Consider the following 17,722-nt stretch of genomic DNA (forward strand, 5'->3'; position numbering starts at 1 on the left):
CCTGCTTGGGATTCTCTCTCTGCCCCTCCCCCTCTCGAGTTCTCTCCCTCTCTCTCTCAAAAGAAACAAGTAAACTTAAATGAAAATTGAGAAAAAGACTGAACCTAGTCAAAAATGACACAATTCACAAAAATGATGTAAAAAATAGCTCTTCAAATCTCAAAAGATGTTTAAACTCATAAAGATGTTTACTCATAAATATGAAACGAAAAACTATCCTAAGATACCATTTCTCATATCAGATGGCAAAAAATTTAGAGTATAGCACTTTAATGGCTGCTAACAATGAAAATTGGTACTACATATATATGTGTGTGTATATATATATATATATATATATACACATACATACATACACACACACATATGGGGGAAAGCAGAATTGGAGGTATTGACTATAAACTCATGGTTTTATATCTGTATGTATGTGTCAATACACTTATGTATGTGTGTGTGTGAATACATACATCTAGTTCCTATCTTTGTCTGATGAGAGATCCTAGAACTAATGACAGCCCAGAGGCAACCAGCATACCTATAACACAGACACTGGTTTCTAGATGTCATCCTCCACTAAAAGGAATCACAGTTCCTAGGAGAAACGTTAATTCCACAGTTAGGGAAGGAAAAATACAAGATGAATCTAGAATATCTCTTTGCACCAAAAAGTAAGAGAGTGCTCAGAGGTTAAAGAGGATATGCCAAAAGGACACAAGAGCTAGAATGAAGGGGCTCCCATTGGCTAAATCAGAGGAAATCGGAGGATTGAAATAATTATAGTAAAGTATTATAGCACAGTGATTAAAACAAGAAGCCATGAGTTCATAGTAATTTAAATAAGCAAATTAATGAGGGAGAAGGCAAACTTGGCAACTACTAAATATAGAAGGATGATGGAATTAGAAAATCACCGTTCAGCAACCATCCTAATAATAATAGATCAAAGCAAGAAGTATCACTGGGCGCTAAAACTAATAAGCAAAACTTTTAGAAATAACAAAATATAAACATATTCTCAAAGTATCTCCCCATAAAATAATGATCAGTTAAATATTAACTTTACAGCAGAGAAATGGCTACCTTAACAAAGTGATCAGGGCGCCTGGGTGGCTCAGTCGGTTAAGCGGCCGACTTCGCCTCAGGTCATGATCTCGCGGTCCGTGAATTCGAGCCCCGCGTCAGGCTCTGTGCTGAGAGCACAGAGCCTGGAGCCTGTTTCAGATTCTGTGTCTCCCTCTCTCTGACCCTCCCCCGTTCATGTTTTGTCTCTCTCTGTCTCAAAAATAAATAAACGTTAAAAAAAATTTTTTTTTAAAAAAACAAAGTGATCAAATAAGAGATCAACATCATGTCCTTCTTAATATGAAGCAACAAGAAGATATATCACTGTTAGGATATTTTTGCACAAACCCATCACCTGAGTCTAATCATCAGGAAACATCAGACAAACTCCAACTGAGAGACTTCATAATCACCAACCTTTACTGCATATCATGTGTTCAATACATAGACAGAAAATCGAATTAGCTCTTTTTGATTAACTCATTTGCACATTTCCAGAGCATGATTAGCATAGGTTTTTATTTGAAAATGCAGGCTATGAGAAATCTCAGTGCAAGTTTAGCTGGTTTCTGGAGCAGGTGGTCAATGGAGGGACTGTTTCTGCAGATTAGCAGCCATGTTTGGTCAATTTGATTTCTATCAGGAAGGGTAGAGAGAAACAGTTATGGGGAAGACATGCAAGGGTCATAGTGGAGAATTCTCAAGCCTTTAACATCTTGCAGGGTCTTTAAAGGAAATTTTCAAGTCTTCACATAAGAGTCAAACAGCAATTAAAAATATTCTTTTGAATTTAATGCTAAATTTAAATTTTTTCCTAAATTTCATTGACTCCACTAGAGATGAAAGTGGATGTGACAAACTAATCCACTTCATGCAAAGTAAAATAATTACATGCAAGAGGAACACAATCCATGTGTTAAAGGATAATTAAAAAATTTTTTTTTAATTTTTTTAACGTTTATTTATTACAGAGAGACAGAAAGACACAGAGCGTGAGCAGGGGAGGGGTAGAGAGAGGGGGAGACACAGAATCCGAAGCAGGCTCCAGGCTGAGCTGTCAGTACAGAGCCGGAGGCTGGGCTCCAACTTATCAGCCTTGAGATCATGACCTGAGCGGAAGTCAGACGCTCAACCGACTGAGCCACCCAGGCACCCCTAAAGGATAATTTTTAAAAAAGATAAAATCATGACTCTTGTACAAATATAAAAAAGAATACATGTTGAAGATTTTATTTCGTTCACTAATGAGGAAACTGGTAAGGTGTTAAAACGAATTCAAAGGACAATCCAAGGATCAGATCAGGAATATTACAATAAATGTGCAAGTGGAGGCCGAACTGCTTTCATCCATGGTGGTTGGTGAGGATTGCCACTCCGCTGGACAGAATTCATCTGCATATGTATAAAGAATTGGTTTCCATTGCTATCAGTTATCCACAACTTAAAAAGCTGTGAAATAATTCCCATGGAATCAGACTCAGATAACCTGAAGGGATACAGTGCATAATTTCCCCCATATAACTATAAATAGTTATAGTCTATCTCCAGACATGGAACAGGCAGAAAGTTTTGGATGGCAATGTACTAATCATAAGGCTAACTTCCCAATTCAATGAGCATGTGATTAAGGGTATTTTTTCCTTCCATCCACAGATGATTTCGGGCAAATAAGATACTTTACTTCTTTGGTTCACTAGTTGAGTGTCAGGGAGCCAGCCATGAAGGGGCTTCTACCTAGACAAACTAATGAGCTACTCAATGGTCACACGACACTCCAAACAATCCTCAGGCAGCCTCAGTAAAACTGCACCTTCAAAAGGGCACCCTGCAATCGGAGTGTGTATTTGGCTCCTTTCTGGGTAGTGAGGAGGAAGTGGCTTCACAGGCGTACACTATTCAAAATGAATCTGAAACATCACCTAGAGCTCTACCTCTCCAACGACTTCTCACTTGCACAAGGCTGAGGTCTTTTGCCGGAAATGATTCCCCTACGACCTTTAAAACATCACAGCTCAGGATCTGAGTTCGGGTTAGGCTCAACCAACTAAAAGCTTCTTTATTGGGGGGAGTGAGGGAAGAAAGGTGCGTTAACTAAATTTCCAGTTGCCGAGGTTGTTGCGAAATTTAACGAAAGACTTTGTAAGCTGCGAAGAGTTACTAAAAAGAACAAATCTGCTCCTCTTTGAGGATGCTACGATGCAATCGTGGCTCCTATCAAGTGAGTTTCCACGGAGCTGAGCTGCGGGAGCCCCGAGTGCTTCTCCGCTGGCTCCTCCCCCGTCACACCGGCCCGGGATCGGCGGGGGCTCGGGCGCCGGGTCTCTCCAGCCCGCAGTCGGCCGCGTGTGAAATCCCTTGCGGAGGCGGGGCAGGCCCCGGCCGCCCAGTTCCTGATTCTATAACCGGTGTCTGAGGCTGGCGGCGCCACAGGCTCGGGGACCGTGGGCCGCGAAGGATGGGCCGGCGCGGCGCTGCGAGCCTGCCCAGAGGCCCCAGCCCGCGGCGGCCGCTCCTCCCCGGCGTCCTCCCCTTGCTGCTGCGGCTGCTACTGCTGCCGTCCCGGCCGGGCGCAGGAGCCGGGGCCGACCGGCCGCCGCATCTCGTCTTCGTGTTGGCGGACGACCTGGGCTGGAACGACGTGAGCTTCCACGGCTCGAATATCCGCACGCCGCACCTGGACAAGCTGGCAGCCGGCGGGGTGCTCCTGGACAACTACTACACGCAACCGCTGTGCACGCCATCGCGGAGCCAGCTGCTCACCGGCCGCTACCAGGTACGCAGCGCTCCCGGCGGCCCGCCAACCCTGCGCCGGCGCGGGGCTCCGCCCCTCCGGGAGCCGCCGCTATGTCTTCCTGCCCCAGCGCGCCAGACGGCCCCCGCAGCCTCTTGGAAGTGGGCCGGGAGGCCGGGGTGGGCGCTGGCTAGCCGGGGTCAGCTCCCCGAGCAGCGTCCAAGCGAGGGGACTGCTCACCCTGGCGGCGCCTTCTCCGCTTCTCCCAGGCCCGCAGGCCGCCGCGGCCTCTGCGCATGCCCGCTCCAAGGCCACCCGCAGCCCCGGCACCCCACCTCCTCCGGTGCTTTTTCTGTCTTCCGTTTTCTAAAGGTCGAGGTGAAAGGGTGTCTGGCGGAATGCTAGTTGCTGGGCCTGCGAGCCGGGAGCCGGTAGGCCGAAGGGTCAGAGTAGACTCTGCGGAGAGGTCCTAAAGAGGGCCGATGGAGAGGGAGCGGGCTGGGCTCCCCCGAGTGGAGCATTGAGAGGAGAGGAGCGGGAAAGCAGTGGCTGGGTGATGGGTTAAAGGAAAAGTGCCTGCAGTGGATGCGATTCTGCTCCTTGTGAACGCTGCGGTCCTAGGTTAGGCCTGTCACCAGAGATTCATTTTTCCAAGTTCTCAGCACGATGAACCTACGCAGATTGATTTTCTTGGGCTGCTGATAATTCCTTTCTAATTTAACTTGTGTTCAATGCCTCTGAGCATGTTTCTCTATTTATCATTAAAGTATAATTGACATATACTATCCTGTTAGTTTCAGGTGTACATGATAGTAATTCGATATTTTTATACATTATGAAATAATCCTCACAGTCTACCATTTGTCACCATACAAAATTAGGACAGTGTTATATTGGCTGTATTCCCAATGCTGTGCATTATATCTCCATGACTTATTTTATATCTAGAAGTTTGTACCTCTGAATCCTCTTCCCCTTTTTTGCCTTCCTTCCAGCCCTTCTCCCTTTGGTAACCAACTGTTTCTTGTATCTATGAATCTGTTCCTGTTTTATTTTGTTTGTTCATTGTTTGGTTTTTTAGTATTCCACATATAAGTGAAATCGTATGGTATTTGTCTCTCTCTGACTTATTTCACTTAGCATTATGCCTTCTAGGTCCATCCATGTGACAATGGTAAGATTTCATTCTTCTTTATGGCTGAGTAGTATTCCATTGTATATATACTACATCTAATTTATCATTTCATCCATGAATGGACACTTAAGTTGCTTCTGTATGTTGGCTATTGTGAAGAATTCTGCAAAGATCATAGGGGTGCACAGATCGCCTCAGATTGGCTTACCATTTTCCTTAAAAATTTTGAAGTTTATTTTTTTGAGAGAGAGAGCAAGCAAGCAAGTGCACATGAGCACACAAGCGGGGGAGGGGCAGAGAGAGCATTCCAAGCAGGCTCTGTCCTGTTAGTGCAGAGCCTGAGGCAGGGCTTGAGCCCACAAACCATGAGATCATGACCTGAGCCAAAATCAAGAGTCTGATACTTAACTGACTGAGCCACCCAGGCACCCCTGGCTGGCCATTTTCTTTGGATAACTACCCAGAAGTGGAATTTCTGGGTTGTGTGATACCTCTATTTTTAATTTTTTGAGGAGCTTTTGTACTATTTTCCATAGTGGCTGCATCAATGTACCTGATTACCAAAAGTGCAGGAGGGTTCCCTTTTCTCTGCATCCTTACCAACACTTGTTATTTCTTGTTCTCTTCATACTAGCCAGTCTGACAGGTGTAAAGTGATATCTGACATTATCTCTTTAAAAGCTTTTCTTTAAAAACTTCTATGTAGTTAACAGAGATATTATACTTGTAGAGTGTGCACATATGTTAAATAACTAAGAATATCAAGAACATTTGCATGGTGCTTTACTGTTTTTAAAGTTAATTCTTGAAATAGCCCATGAGGTAGCTATAACTTCCAATCCCCCTTTACAGATGAGGAAGTAAACTTGTAGAAGTTTGATAGTGTGTTAAGAATCACACAGCTAGAGGGACTCCTGGATGGCTCAGTTGGTTAAGGTCTGACTTTGGCTCTGGTCATGATCTCATGATTCGGGAGTTCGAGCCCCACATTGCTGAGCCTGCTTGGGATTCTCTCTCTCCTCTCTCTCTGCCCTGCCCCACTCTTTCATTCTCTCTCTCTCTCTCTCTTTCTCCCTCTCAAAATAAATAACCTTAAAAAAAAAAAAAAGAAATACACAGCTAGAAAGTATTTAAATTGGGTCTGTGCCTCTCCTGTATCCATTAGTCCTCTCAGACCTATAAAATTATATCCTATTTGCTTAATCTGAATAAGATTGATGATTTTATAAGATCCTGATGTGATTATGACTATATTAAATACAATAAATGGTTACCATTTGAGAACACCAGCATACCTCCTTCTATACGGACTGTTTATTCAACAAGCATATTTTGAGTCCTTACCATGCAAGTCATGGGATATGCTTGAAACTTCCCCTCTTAAGTCTGTGTGCATGTAGCCTTTCAGATCAACTCTAGCCTCATGTTGTCCTGAGATCAAGAGAAGGGAGGGTTTATTTGCAATAACGATTTCCACAGTGATCTGAAGACTTGCAGAAACAGAAAAGATATAGTTTGACTACAGGCCCGAGAAGTAGCTGTAGCCAGGGTTTGCAATGGAGATAAAGGATGGTTGCCTTCACCATCAACCGTAAGTCCTTTCCACAGGTCTGGCTTGGGCTGCAAGGTATAATCAGGAAGCTCTGCTCTAAGGCAGGTCTTATCCTGGACAGTTTGTAGTAAAGGAATGTTTGTGTAAAGAAAAAGGAGAGAAGGCAAGGTCTGCCCAGAATAGTTCTGCATTTGCTCTGAAATAAGAGAACTGAACTCAAATTGCAGAAGAATGGGAGGGCCATTCATTTCTCTAACTTCCTCTCTTCCAACAGTCTTGAACAGGAAAGCAAATACCATACTTCAAAAAACTTGTTCATATAGGGGCACCTGGGTGGCTCAGTCGGCTAAGCATCAGACTTTAGCTCAGGTCATGTTCTCGTGGTCTGTGGGTTTGAGCCTCGAGTCGGGCTCTGTGCTGACAGCTTGGAGTCTGGAGCCCGCTTCTGATTCTGTGTCTCCTGCTCTCTCTGCCCCTCCTCTGCTCATGCTCTGCCTCTCTCACTCTCAAAAATGAATAAGTGTTAAAAAATAAAAATAAAAACAAAACTTGTTCATATAATTGACTGCTTTTGTCCCCTAACATCCTCCTCCACCAGTCACCGCTGTCTGTCTTGGAGGAAAAAAAGTACATAGAGTACCCTGTGGTTATGATGTGAAGGAAGGGTAGAAGCTGTGTACTCCAAAATAGTTTAGAGCCCACTCAGTGTAGCAAGCTAGCCTCCCCAGTTGACTTTTTTGCTTGACTTTTCTCCCGTTTTATTCTGGGTTCAGGAGACCCAATGGCAAATTACTTCAGATTAGCAAGCATCCTTTTTTAAAGGAGCCAACATTGGGGCACCTGGGTGGCTCAGTCAGTTGGACTCTTGATTTCGGCGCAGGTCATGATCTCTCAGTGGGTGAGTTCAAGTCCCCATATTGGGCTCTGTGCTGACAGTGTGTAGCCCCTTGGGATTCTCTCTCTCTCTACCTCTCTTTCTGCACCTCTCCTGCTTGCACGCGCACGCTCTCTCTCTCTTTCTCTGTTTCAAAATAAATAAATAAACTTAAAAAAATAAATAAAGGAGCCCACCTTTTGGGAACTAAGGAGCCTTATTGCTCTTAGACACAATATACTGATACCGTTCTGAGCACTTTACATTAATTCATTTAATTGTCTCACAGTCCGATAAGGTGGCTACTACTTTTATCCCTATTTGATAACAAGGAAGACAAGGCTGTTTATTTATTTTTGAGAGAGAGAGAGAGAGAGAGAGAGAGAGAGAGAAAGGGAGAGGACAGAGCCGGAGCAGGGGAGGGGCAGAGAGAGAGGGAGACACAGAATCCAAAGCAGGCTCCAGGCTCTGAGCTGTCAGCACAGAGCCCGACATGGGACTCGAACCCACGAACTGTGAGATCATGACCTGAACTGAAGTCGGATGCTTAACCGACTCAGCCACCCAGGCGCCCCTTTAACTTCTTTCAATAATATTTTATAGTTTTCAGCTTACAAGTGTTGGAGTTGTTTGGTTATACTTATTCCTAAGTTTTTATTCATTTTGATATCATTATAGAGTTGTTTTCTTAATTTCATTTTCAACTGTTCATTTCTAGTGTTTGGAATGCAACTGATGTTTGGTCTGTAGCCTGCAACCTTGCTGAACTTAACTAGCTCTGAAAGCGTGCGTGTGTGATATTTAGGATTTTTATATACAGGATGCTGTCATTTGCAAATAGAAATAGTTTTGCTTTTTCCTTTCCAATCTGAATGCTTTTCATTTCGTTTTCTTGCCTAATTGCCCCGACTAGAAACTCCAGTACAATGTTGACTAGAAGTGGCAAGAGTGGACATCCTTTTCTTATTTGCGATCTGAGAGGAAAGCTTTCAGTCTATCACCATTTAGTATGATGCATTCGTTCATTCTTTCATCCAACAAATATCTGTTGAGCAGCTATTTACGCCAGGCATTGTGCTATACTCTGGGGATCTCCTGGTGCTTATAGTCTGTTGGAGGTGAGATGAGGAGATGAAATAAACATATAAACAAATGAGTAAGCGAGGTGAATTTATTTTATTTCTTTATTTTTAAAGTTTATTTTGAGACAGGGAGTGCGAGCAGGGGAGGGGCAGAGAGTGAGGGAGAGAGAAAAAATCCCAAGCAGGCTCCACACTGTCAGCACAGAGTCCAATGCAGGGCTTGAATCACGAACCGGGAGATCATGACCTGAGCAGAGATCAGGAGTCAGGCGCTTAACTGACTGAGCCATCCAGGTGCCCCACTGGGTGACTTGAAATGGCCTGGTAATAAATGTAGAGCAGAAAATAAAGTAGGTCAAGTGTAAGTTGCTCAGGAAATTATCTCCACGCAGGTGTTGGGGACAGAGGCCAGAATGGAGAGGAATCAACCATTCAAAGATCCTGGGAAAGAGAATTTAACACAGTGGGAGGAACAGCCAGTTTTAAGGCTCAAGGCTGCAGTGAGTTCTTTTCAAAAAGAGGATGAGGCCTTTGTGATCGGAACTCAGTGTAGGTGGGTATGAAAAGCGCGGTAGGAGCTCACAGAGGGAGGCAGGGTCTCCCTGTGCTAATGCTGCCTGCTCAGGATAAAATATTAAATTTCAACTTACTCAGGTTTTCATAATGATGTTACATTGAAGGCTACTGTATATTAAAGCATATTTCTTTTTGTTTTAATTAAAAGATGTTTGTTTATTTTTGAGAGAGAGAGCACTCCAGAGTCAGGGGGCAGGCAGAGAGATAGGGGGACAGAGGATCCAAAGGGGATTCTGCACTGACAACAGTGAGCCTGACACGGGGCTCGAACTCATGAACCATGAAATCATGACCTGAGCCGAAGTCGGATGCTCAACTGACTGAGCCACTCAGGCGCCCCTATTAAAGCATATTTCTAATCTAACAGTGTTATAAGTAAATATATTTTAAGGAGCCACAATAAAGTGCTATGTGGCATTCTTTGTATACATGTTAGTCCAGTTAGAATTAAATTTTTTATCCTACTCCGCCTTTTTAAAGTAAGCTTATTTTTCATACAGAGAAAGACAGATACCATATGTTTTCACTCTTATGTGGATCCTGAGAAATTTAACAGAAACCCATGGGGGAGGGGAAGGAAAAAAAAAAAGAGGTTAGAGTGGGAGAGAGCCAAAGCATAAGAGACTCTTAAAAACTGAGAACAAACTGAGGGTTGATGGGGGGTGGGAGGGAGGGGAGGGTGGGTGATGGGTACTGAGGAGGGCACCTTTTGGGATGAGCACTGGGTGTTGTATGGAAACCAATTTGACAATAAACTTCATATATTGAAAAAAATAATAAAGTAAGCTTATTTTAAAAATTGTCTTTGGGAAATATATTCCAGGTTTCAAATATAAGACATTTAAATAGAGCTACGTGTAAAAAAAAACCAAAAAACAAAAAAAAAAATTTCTGTCTTGACTCTCAGCCTTCCTTTCTGTAGGGAGCCCCTATTTGTTACTTATTATTTATTAGTTTCTTAGTATCCTTCAGAGGCACATTGTGCATATAATGAAATAGATTTTATATTCATTTTCCCCTTGGTTGGAATCTCAAGACTGAAATATTAATTTAAAAATACTAGGGCGCCTGTATGGCTCAGTTGGTTAAGTGTCCAACTTCGGCTCAGGTCATGATCTCACAGTTCATGGGCTTGAACTGTCAGCACAGAGCCTGGAGCCTGCTTCGGATTGTGTGTCTCCTTCTCTCTCTGCCCCTACCCGCCTCAAAAATAAACATTAAAAATTTTTAAAAATATATTTAAAAATCCTTTAGAGGGTGGGAGGATAGGACATATTGTTTAAGGGTACAAACTTGCAACAAGTAGTAAATAAGACCTAGAAATCTAATTGTACAGTATCGTCAACCTAGTCAACAATACTGTATTAAAATCATCAAATTTGCAGGGCGCCTGGGTGGCTCAGTCGGTAAGCGTCTGACTTCAGCTCAGGTCATGATCTCACAGTTCTTGAGGTCAAGCCCTGCGTCGGGCTCTGTGCTGACAGCTCAGAGCCTGGAGCCTGCTTCGGATTCTGTGTCTCCCTCTCTCTCTGCTCCTACCCCACTCACACTCTGTCTCTCTCTCAAAAATAAATAGTTAATAAAAATTAAAAAAATAATAATAAAAAATAAAAATAAATAAAATCAAATTTGCTAAGAGACTAGAACTTCATGATTCCAACCACTAAAAAGAACATGGTAGACGTGTTAATTATTGCTACAATGGCAATGATGTCACAGTGTATAAATGCGGCACACCTTAAAATTACAGTGTTATATGTCAGATATATTTCAATACAAATACGTAATCAAGGTATTTGTAAAAGTGACCAGATAAATAAAAATGCATCAGCTTTTCTAATAGAATTTGTATAGTGCTTTTTAGTTCAAAAGAAGACTTGAAAATGCTGAGTTTCTGGGGCGCCTGGGTGGCTCAGTTGGTTGGGTGTCCGACTTCAGCTCAGGTCATGATCTTACAGTCCATGAGTTCGAGTCCCCCGTCTGGCTCTATGCTGACAGCTTGGAGTCCGGATGGAGGCTGCTTCGGATCTGTGTCTTCCTCTCTCTCTCTGCCCCCCACCCCCACTCGCACTCTGTCTCTCTCTCTCAGAAATAAATAAACATTTAAAAAAAAATAAAAAAAGAAAATGCTGAATTTCTTTATTCTTACACATTGACTCTTCAATATGAAATATTCGTTTTACCTTTGCACTCTTAGTACACATTTTAAATGTGGTGGTTTGTTCTCTGTTGTGACTTCTCGGTAGGATTGTCCTGCTTGGTCCTGGCCTAGAGAAGCACTCAGTGTTGAATGTGAATGTGAAATGAACGAATGTGCTAAGAACTTAAACACCTGAGCATTTCCTGTGAGAGTTCATGATCTTCCCTGCTTATGGTATGGTTGGTCTGCCATTTCTAGTGCCCCCGCTTCCTTTTTAAGAATCTAAAAAGATTAAAAGGTAACTAAAGTCGTAGGCCTTAGTAGGAGCACTTCCTTCTAGGAAAAAATAAATAAACAAGAAAAGTAACTTTGGTCCTCAATTGGGAACATACTTACCTTGGGAACTGAGGGGGCCACTCCATTAAAACTCTGTAACCTTGGCAGAGAATAGAAGCAATGAAAGATGACTTCAAGGTTTTACTCTTAAGGGACCCAAGTCACATTTTTCTTAATCATGCTGATAAACGGACAGGACATCTCAGGGCTTTTCACTCACCCCTGAAGCAGAGCCTTGGACAGGAAATGTAGGACGGAGGCTGTGCAGGAGCATTGTGGGTGATTGTTGACTTTTGCTTTGAGTTTGCTTTAAGTTGCTGAGACCCATGGCTGCAGGTAGAATAGGGCACTGCATACTGGCATGGGAAGAGGAAGGGGTTCTGCCTGAGGATGCCCTCTCCTCCCTGCCTCTTTTCCTGCCTACCCATTCTTTATCATCTTGCCTACCCAGCATCCTGCCTACCCATTCTTTATCATCCCCCCACCTGCTTGCCTCTCAGGGGACTCTTGTCCCTGTTTGCCTCTCCTTGGGCTCTAAGACTAGAAGTAGGGCAAAGAGGAGTGAAGAGCTAGAAGTAGGTGGAGTGACTGGGGAAGGAAGGAGGTCACAACTTGGGAGGGTTAACAGGACCCTCTGGAAATGGCCTCCAAGGAGCGAGAGGTAAGAGGAGCATACGGTACGGGGGCCATAGGTGCCTCTGAAGAGAAAGCACTTATGAGCCTGTATTCTTGTGCTTACTTAGGGGGAGAAACATAGGATGCTTTAGCTCCATAGTGACAAATAAGATGGCCCCCTACTAAAGCACATCATGGCTATGATGCAGGGAGCCACGGATGACCTGATCTCATGGATCTTTTGTTTTTGCTAAAGCCAGGTGTCTCTCCTAAGCCTAGCCAGAGCCAAGAGGCGTTTTCCCAGAAGGGTAGAGGCACCTGGAGGCCATATTCTGGACGTTTGAAGATGTTTTAAAGAAACAGTTCCGTATTTTACATGTTTTACTTCCCACGTAATTGGAAATGAGGCAATAAGGAAATAAGTTTGGGGCTCAGTGGAGAATGACCCATTGACTTAGGGGATGTTTTTGCTGATTGATTTTTGAGGTTTGTTATTTCAAGAATCACCTTAAGTGTAAGTTGTTACTGTCTGGTGATTCTCTTTGTTTTTGTTTCTTTAATCTTATCATTTTGCTAAAAATTTCTTTTCCTCCATATTTTCCTACCTTCTCATTGTGAGCTTTTGGTTGGCTTTATAATTTAAACAGAGGAAGGCACTGAAACAGTTTTTGCCTTGTTTATTTTTACAAACAACATCCCTTTGTGGGTTTAGTCAGAGATTTACACTCTTTGCTAATCACCACCAAAATAAATAGACCCTTAAAACTGTCAGTGACACCAGCCAGTTCTGCAGCCCGAGTTCTGGAGGACCAGGCCAGATGGCAAAGTCAGGCCCCTAACACACATAATGTGTGTTCTGTAGCTCTTGGCTTCAACAGCATGGGCAGCTGACTGCATTTTAGAAAGCTTAAGGGGGGAGGGAGCCGATTCTCCAGGATCCATTTGTTCTGTGGGGCAGCTCCAGGAATAAACCCTAAGGCGGCATGAGTGGTACTTGACCGTGGTTAAAACCTGTGGTGTACTGACTCAGACACAGGCTGGAGATTCTGAACTCCTGGCTGGCCACCAGCATGTTCTGTGATTGTGTTCCTGTCAGGAAGCGTCCCTCTTAGCTCTCTGGTGCATAAAGGGGAGGGTGGAGTTGCTCGTTTTTCTGAATTTTCAAGTACTGTAGCAGTACTTGAAATTCTGTAGCAGAATTTTCAAGTACTGTGTACAAATACTTGGGTACAGTGAGAGTATGAGTTCATCTTGCACAGGTCAGATAGGACAGAATCTTCCTTCCATTCAACAGGATGTTATCCCAACGCTAATTACGTTAGGGGAGAAACCGCATTCATTGCCATACTGGTAGCAGTGGTTCACATAGCCTCTGGGAGAGTTTATTATCAGTTTGGTGGAAATGTTGTGCTCTGAGCTTCCAGATCAGAGATAATAGAGTTCCTGGACCTCTTAAAGGGGGGATAAGTGAGAGGTTCTGATGTGGGAGCCGCCCTCCTCCCTCCCCCTTTTAAGTTCATGACACTCCACTGATAGTTCCTTCCATGTCTACACAGGACAGAATAACTCACTGGATCAAATACATTTTTATATGCAACAAAATACACACACAAGGATTTTCATCACTTACCTCATGGAAGGAATCTAGAGACAAGCCAGGTCCTTTACTGATTATATAGACCCTTTGCCTTTGTGCAGGGAATCCTTGATGGTCCAGTAAAATCTTAGGAGAAGCTGTTTTTGGAGAGAGGATTTGGTTTAATGAAGAACGGATAGCCACACATGGTAGGTATAGAGTAACTCCTTTGGATTCCCATGTATTATCCGTATAACCCTCTCCATCTGTAATGCTCTCTGAAGACTGAAGATGGGTGCTAGGATGGAATTGTTTTACGTACTGTTGTGTTTACAAGGGGACACTTCTTTTTCTCTTGATTCCTATTGGTGCCCTGTTATCAGCCTGCCCCGTGACGCATGGTGTGGATCTGTAGTCCTGTGCTCTGTTGGAACCAGCTCCGCATTGGCCTGTTTACTGCTTCTCTACACATTACAGCTTCCTTACTTCCAATAGTGTTTGAACAGACTAAAAACATGTTTTTGGCTGTCATCCAGAGTTTGGCTTCCGCTTCCCCAGTAATGCCATAAAAATGCTCTGTCAAATAAATTCTCGGGAATTGAAGAGAACAAATTCTCTGCTCCATATGATTGTAGATAATAGAAACAGGCTTCAGCTGACCACCTGGCTTGATGCCCATGGTCTAGGAAAACCGAATCACACAGCGTCCCTTGGCAGTGCTTTATGGCTATCAGAGTGATTTCTCTGCATGCGATGGATGAGCTTTCCACTTAAAGAAATCTGCACATAGCATTTATCTCCAATGAGTCTTTTGAATCCCATAAAATAATTACCTTTACTTTCCCTGCACCAGTGCCAATTCGTGTATATTATAAAATTTTTGAACCTAGGGTTTATTTTCTGTCGAATAAATTTCAAGTGTTAACCATGGACAGTCTTTCTATGATTTGGGGTGTGTGTGTGTGTGTGTGTGTGTGTGTGTGTGTGTGTGTGTGTGTGTGAGTTTTGAGAGCAGTGTTTCTTGTTCCCTGCCTGGATATTGTAACATCCTTATTATTCAGGATCCCAGCTGGAAGGAGCTGGCATAGCCAAATTAGGATATTTAGGGAAGTTTACTTATAAGGGGACTGTTTTCAAGAGTGTGAATTGGGGGAAGGGGACCCCAAGTAAAAGTGTATAACCCAGTGGAAATGTTACTAGCCCTGGACTGGAGGGGAAGGAAGGAAAGAACCTAGAGACAGAGAGTGTCATGTAGAGAAGGCTGCCTTCAGGATGGCCTGCACAGAACTGGCCTGGTCTGGCAGTAAAGAACCACCTATCTCTTCTCTCCCTGTAATTTCGTGTCAGGGCTCCCCCTTGGCTGAACCCACTTAGAAGCCAGAAGGTGCAGAGTTCTTTGATTTGGTTCCCATAGGTCAGCTTCCCCAGGGCAGAGAGCAGGACAGAAGGCAGAATGTGGATTCAGAAAGCAAGTGGAAGGCATCTGGCACATATCCCAGTGGAGGTGTCCAGTGATTTCTAGGAAAGGCATAGAAATCTTAATAGAAAACTTAAACTCACTTTTATTTTTAAATAGTTTTAGTGATGTGTGATTGACATACAATAAACCACATATTTAAAGTATGGAATTTGATTAAGTTTTGATATGTATCTACTTATCACCACAATCAAGAGAGTGAACGTATCCATCACCTTAAAAAGCAATCCGTTTTAATTTCACCTTAAAGATATTTTATATGGTTCTTTTAAAAGTGTATGGAAAGAGGGGCACCTGGGTGGCTTAGTCGGTTAAGCGTCTGACTTTGGCTCGGGTCACGATCTCACGGTCCGTGAGTTCGAGCCCCGCATTGGGTTCTGTGCTGACAGCTCAGAGCCTGGAGCCTGCTTCGGATTCTGTGTCTCCCTCTCACTCTCTGCCCCTCCCTGGCTCGCACTGTCTCTCTCTCAAAAATAAATAAAACATTAAAAAAAAAACTTTAAAAGGGTATGGAAAGAGGAGTGCCTTGGTAGCTCAGTGGTTAAGCGTCCGACTTCGGCTCAGGTCATGATCTTGCAGTCCATGGATTCGAACCCCGATGTCGGGCTCCGTGCTGACAGCTCAGAGCCTGAAGCCTGCTTCGGATTCTGTGTCTCTCTCTTGCTCCCTGCCCCTCCCCTGCTCATGCTCTGTCTCCCTCCCAAAAACAGATAAAAATATTTTTAAAAAAGGGTATGGAAAGATAGCAGAAAATGAAGCAATGGCAGGTGCAACTCAAAAAACATCAGTGCTGGAAAGAGACCCAAAAATGAAATTCAAAACAATGTCAAAGCTTGCGAGAAAGCTTTTTTCAATAGCAGCTTATAATAAATGAGAAAAAAAAAGATTGTGAGTGTGAATTTTTCTTTGGCTTCTACTTTGTATCCGTTTATTGCCGTGTATTTAAAATAAGGTAAAAATAACATGAGATAAAAATCTTTCTGGTCTGTGTAGTCAGTATTTGAATCTGAGAAAATCAGTGATTAATCAGTATTCAGTAGTGCCAATAAAACTGCGGATGTGAAGTTTCAGTGTACATTTTATCTGTTATTCACATGACCACAACATGCTTCTGGGGCATGTCCAGGCTCAGGTGCGTATTCTCTATTATGCCACCCCATCTCTCAAGAAAGCGAATTGAAATGTAGTGGAGAAGGCATGAAATGTTATTGATAACAGGGTCACCTGCGTGCTCAGTCGGTTAAGCATCTGACTTCGGCTCAGGTCATGATCTCACGGTTCATCAGTTCGAGCCCCACATCGGACTCTGTGCTGACAGCTCAGAGCCTGGAGCCTGCTTCGGATTCTGTGTCTCCCTCTCTCTGCTCCTCACCCACTTGTGCTCTTTCTCTCTCTGTCTCTCAAAAATAAATAAAAGTTAAAAAAAAATTTTTAAAGAAATGTTATTGATAACAAAGCTTACAGTTATTACTGTGGCAGTTGAATGCTTAATATGCCCTTGGTGATAGAGCTGAGATGGGATTTAATTCCCTGAGCTTTATGCATTCTGCTTTAAATTATAAAAGCCAGTAAATCATTTGCAAACACATTTTTGCCATTTATTAATAGTTGCTTGCTACCCACCTGACAGCTAATGGAGGCCAGAGAGTTATGGCTTGGGTTGAGAACTGGCACTCTCAACCTTCTGTGTCCCCAGAGACCCATTTATGCTAGGGAAATCAGGAGTGGCTCGCCTTTTCTAGGGAAAGCTTGTGTCCAGTGCAGAGTTGAATGGGAGACCCCAGCCCCATTTCATATAAAGGAAAGTACCTCCCTGGCTAAGCTAGGAGCAGGAGAAGGGGTGTGAGGTTTAGTGGAAGGGAGGGGCTGGGCAGGGCAGAGCCCCCAGGGACTCCAGTCATGCCCCAGCAGGGGGCGCAGTGGCACTTATCAGCATAGGAACTGTGACGGGCCACAATGCTTCCATGCTGGCCTTCGGATTCTTCTAGCAAGTTCAGGGCTCAGGGTCTTTGCACTTTTTATCTCTTACGCCTAGATGATTCTTGCCTCAGCTTTTTCCAAGGCTCTGTCACTCTCTCCCTTGATTCAGATTACTGCTCAAATGTCTCCTTTTGAAGTTTCTTTTGCCGCCCTCTCTAAAGAATCATCTCTGTCACCAGTGACCACTATTGGACATTATACATCACTTCTCAACCTTTTTGGTCTTAGGACCTCTGCATCTGCTTAAAAATTATTATGGAACCTAAAGAGCTTATGTTAGGTGGCTTACACCTTTCAAAATTCACCATATCAGAAATTAAAATGGAAGTTTAAAAATATTTTTGTTCACTGAAAAACAGCAATAATAATTCCATTATATGTTAACATAAATAACTGATGAAAAGTATCTGTATTATCCCAAACAAGATAATTGCAAGAAGAGTGATATTGTTATGTATTTGTGTATGTGTCTTTTATTAACAGAAGATAGCTTATTACAATCTGTCATTGTTTTGGTAAAAGTTTATGAAGAAGATCTAGCCTTACAAAGGTGGTTGGAAAAGGAAGGGTAATTTTAATAGCCTTT

At 43.2% G+C, this 17,722-nt stretch overlaps 1 protein-coding gene and 1 long non-coding RNA gene across 2 annotated transcripts in view; one reads left to right on the forward strand and one right to left on the reverse strand.

Annotated features, from left to right (window-relative positions):
• The first annotated feature begins 3,119 nt into the window (after nucleotides 1–3,119).
• The window catches only part of ARSB (arylsulfatase B), a 169,401-nt gene continuing 154,798 nt past the window's right edge, over nucleotides 3,120–17,722 (forward strand). Inside the window, exon 1 of the mRNA XM_025924146.2 lies at nucleotides 3,120–3,835. Coding sequence (XP_025779931.1) covers nucleotides 3,518–3,835 — 318 coding nt within the window. The 5' untranslated portion in view covers nucleotides 3,120–3,517. The remainder of the gene's footprint in view (nucleotides 3,836–17,722) is intronic.
• Nucleotides 8,512–13,987, reverse strand: LOC147584319 (uncharacterized). Its single transcript, XR_015248381.1, has 2 exons — nucleotides 13,734–13,987; nucleotides 8,512–8,757 (listed from the first exon to the last, which is right to left on the reverse strand). It is a non-coding gene; the product is annotated as an uncharacterized LOC147584319 (long non-coding RNA).

This window comes from Puma concolor, chromosome A1 (genome assembly GCF_028749965.1).
Source record: "Puma concolor isolate L17-30 chromosome A1, mPumCon1.1.hap2, whole genome shotgun sequence".
Lineage (NCBI taxonomy): Eukaryota > Metazoa > Chordata > Mammalia > Carnivora > Felidae > Puma > Puma concolor.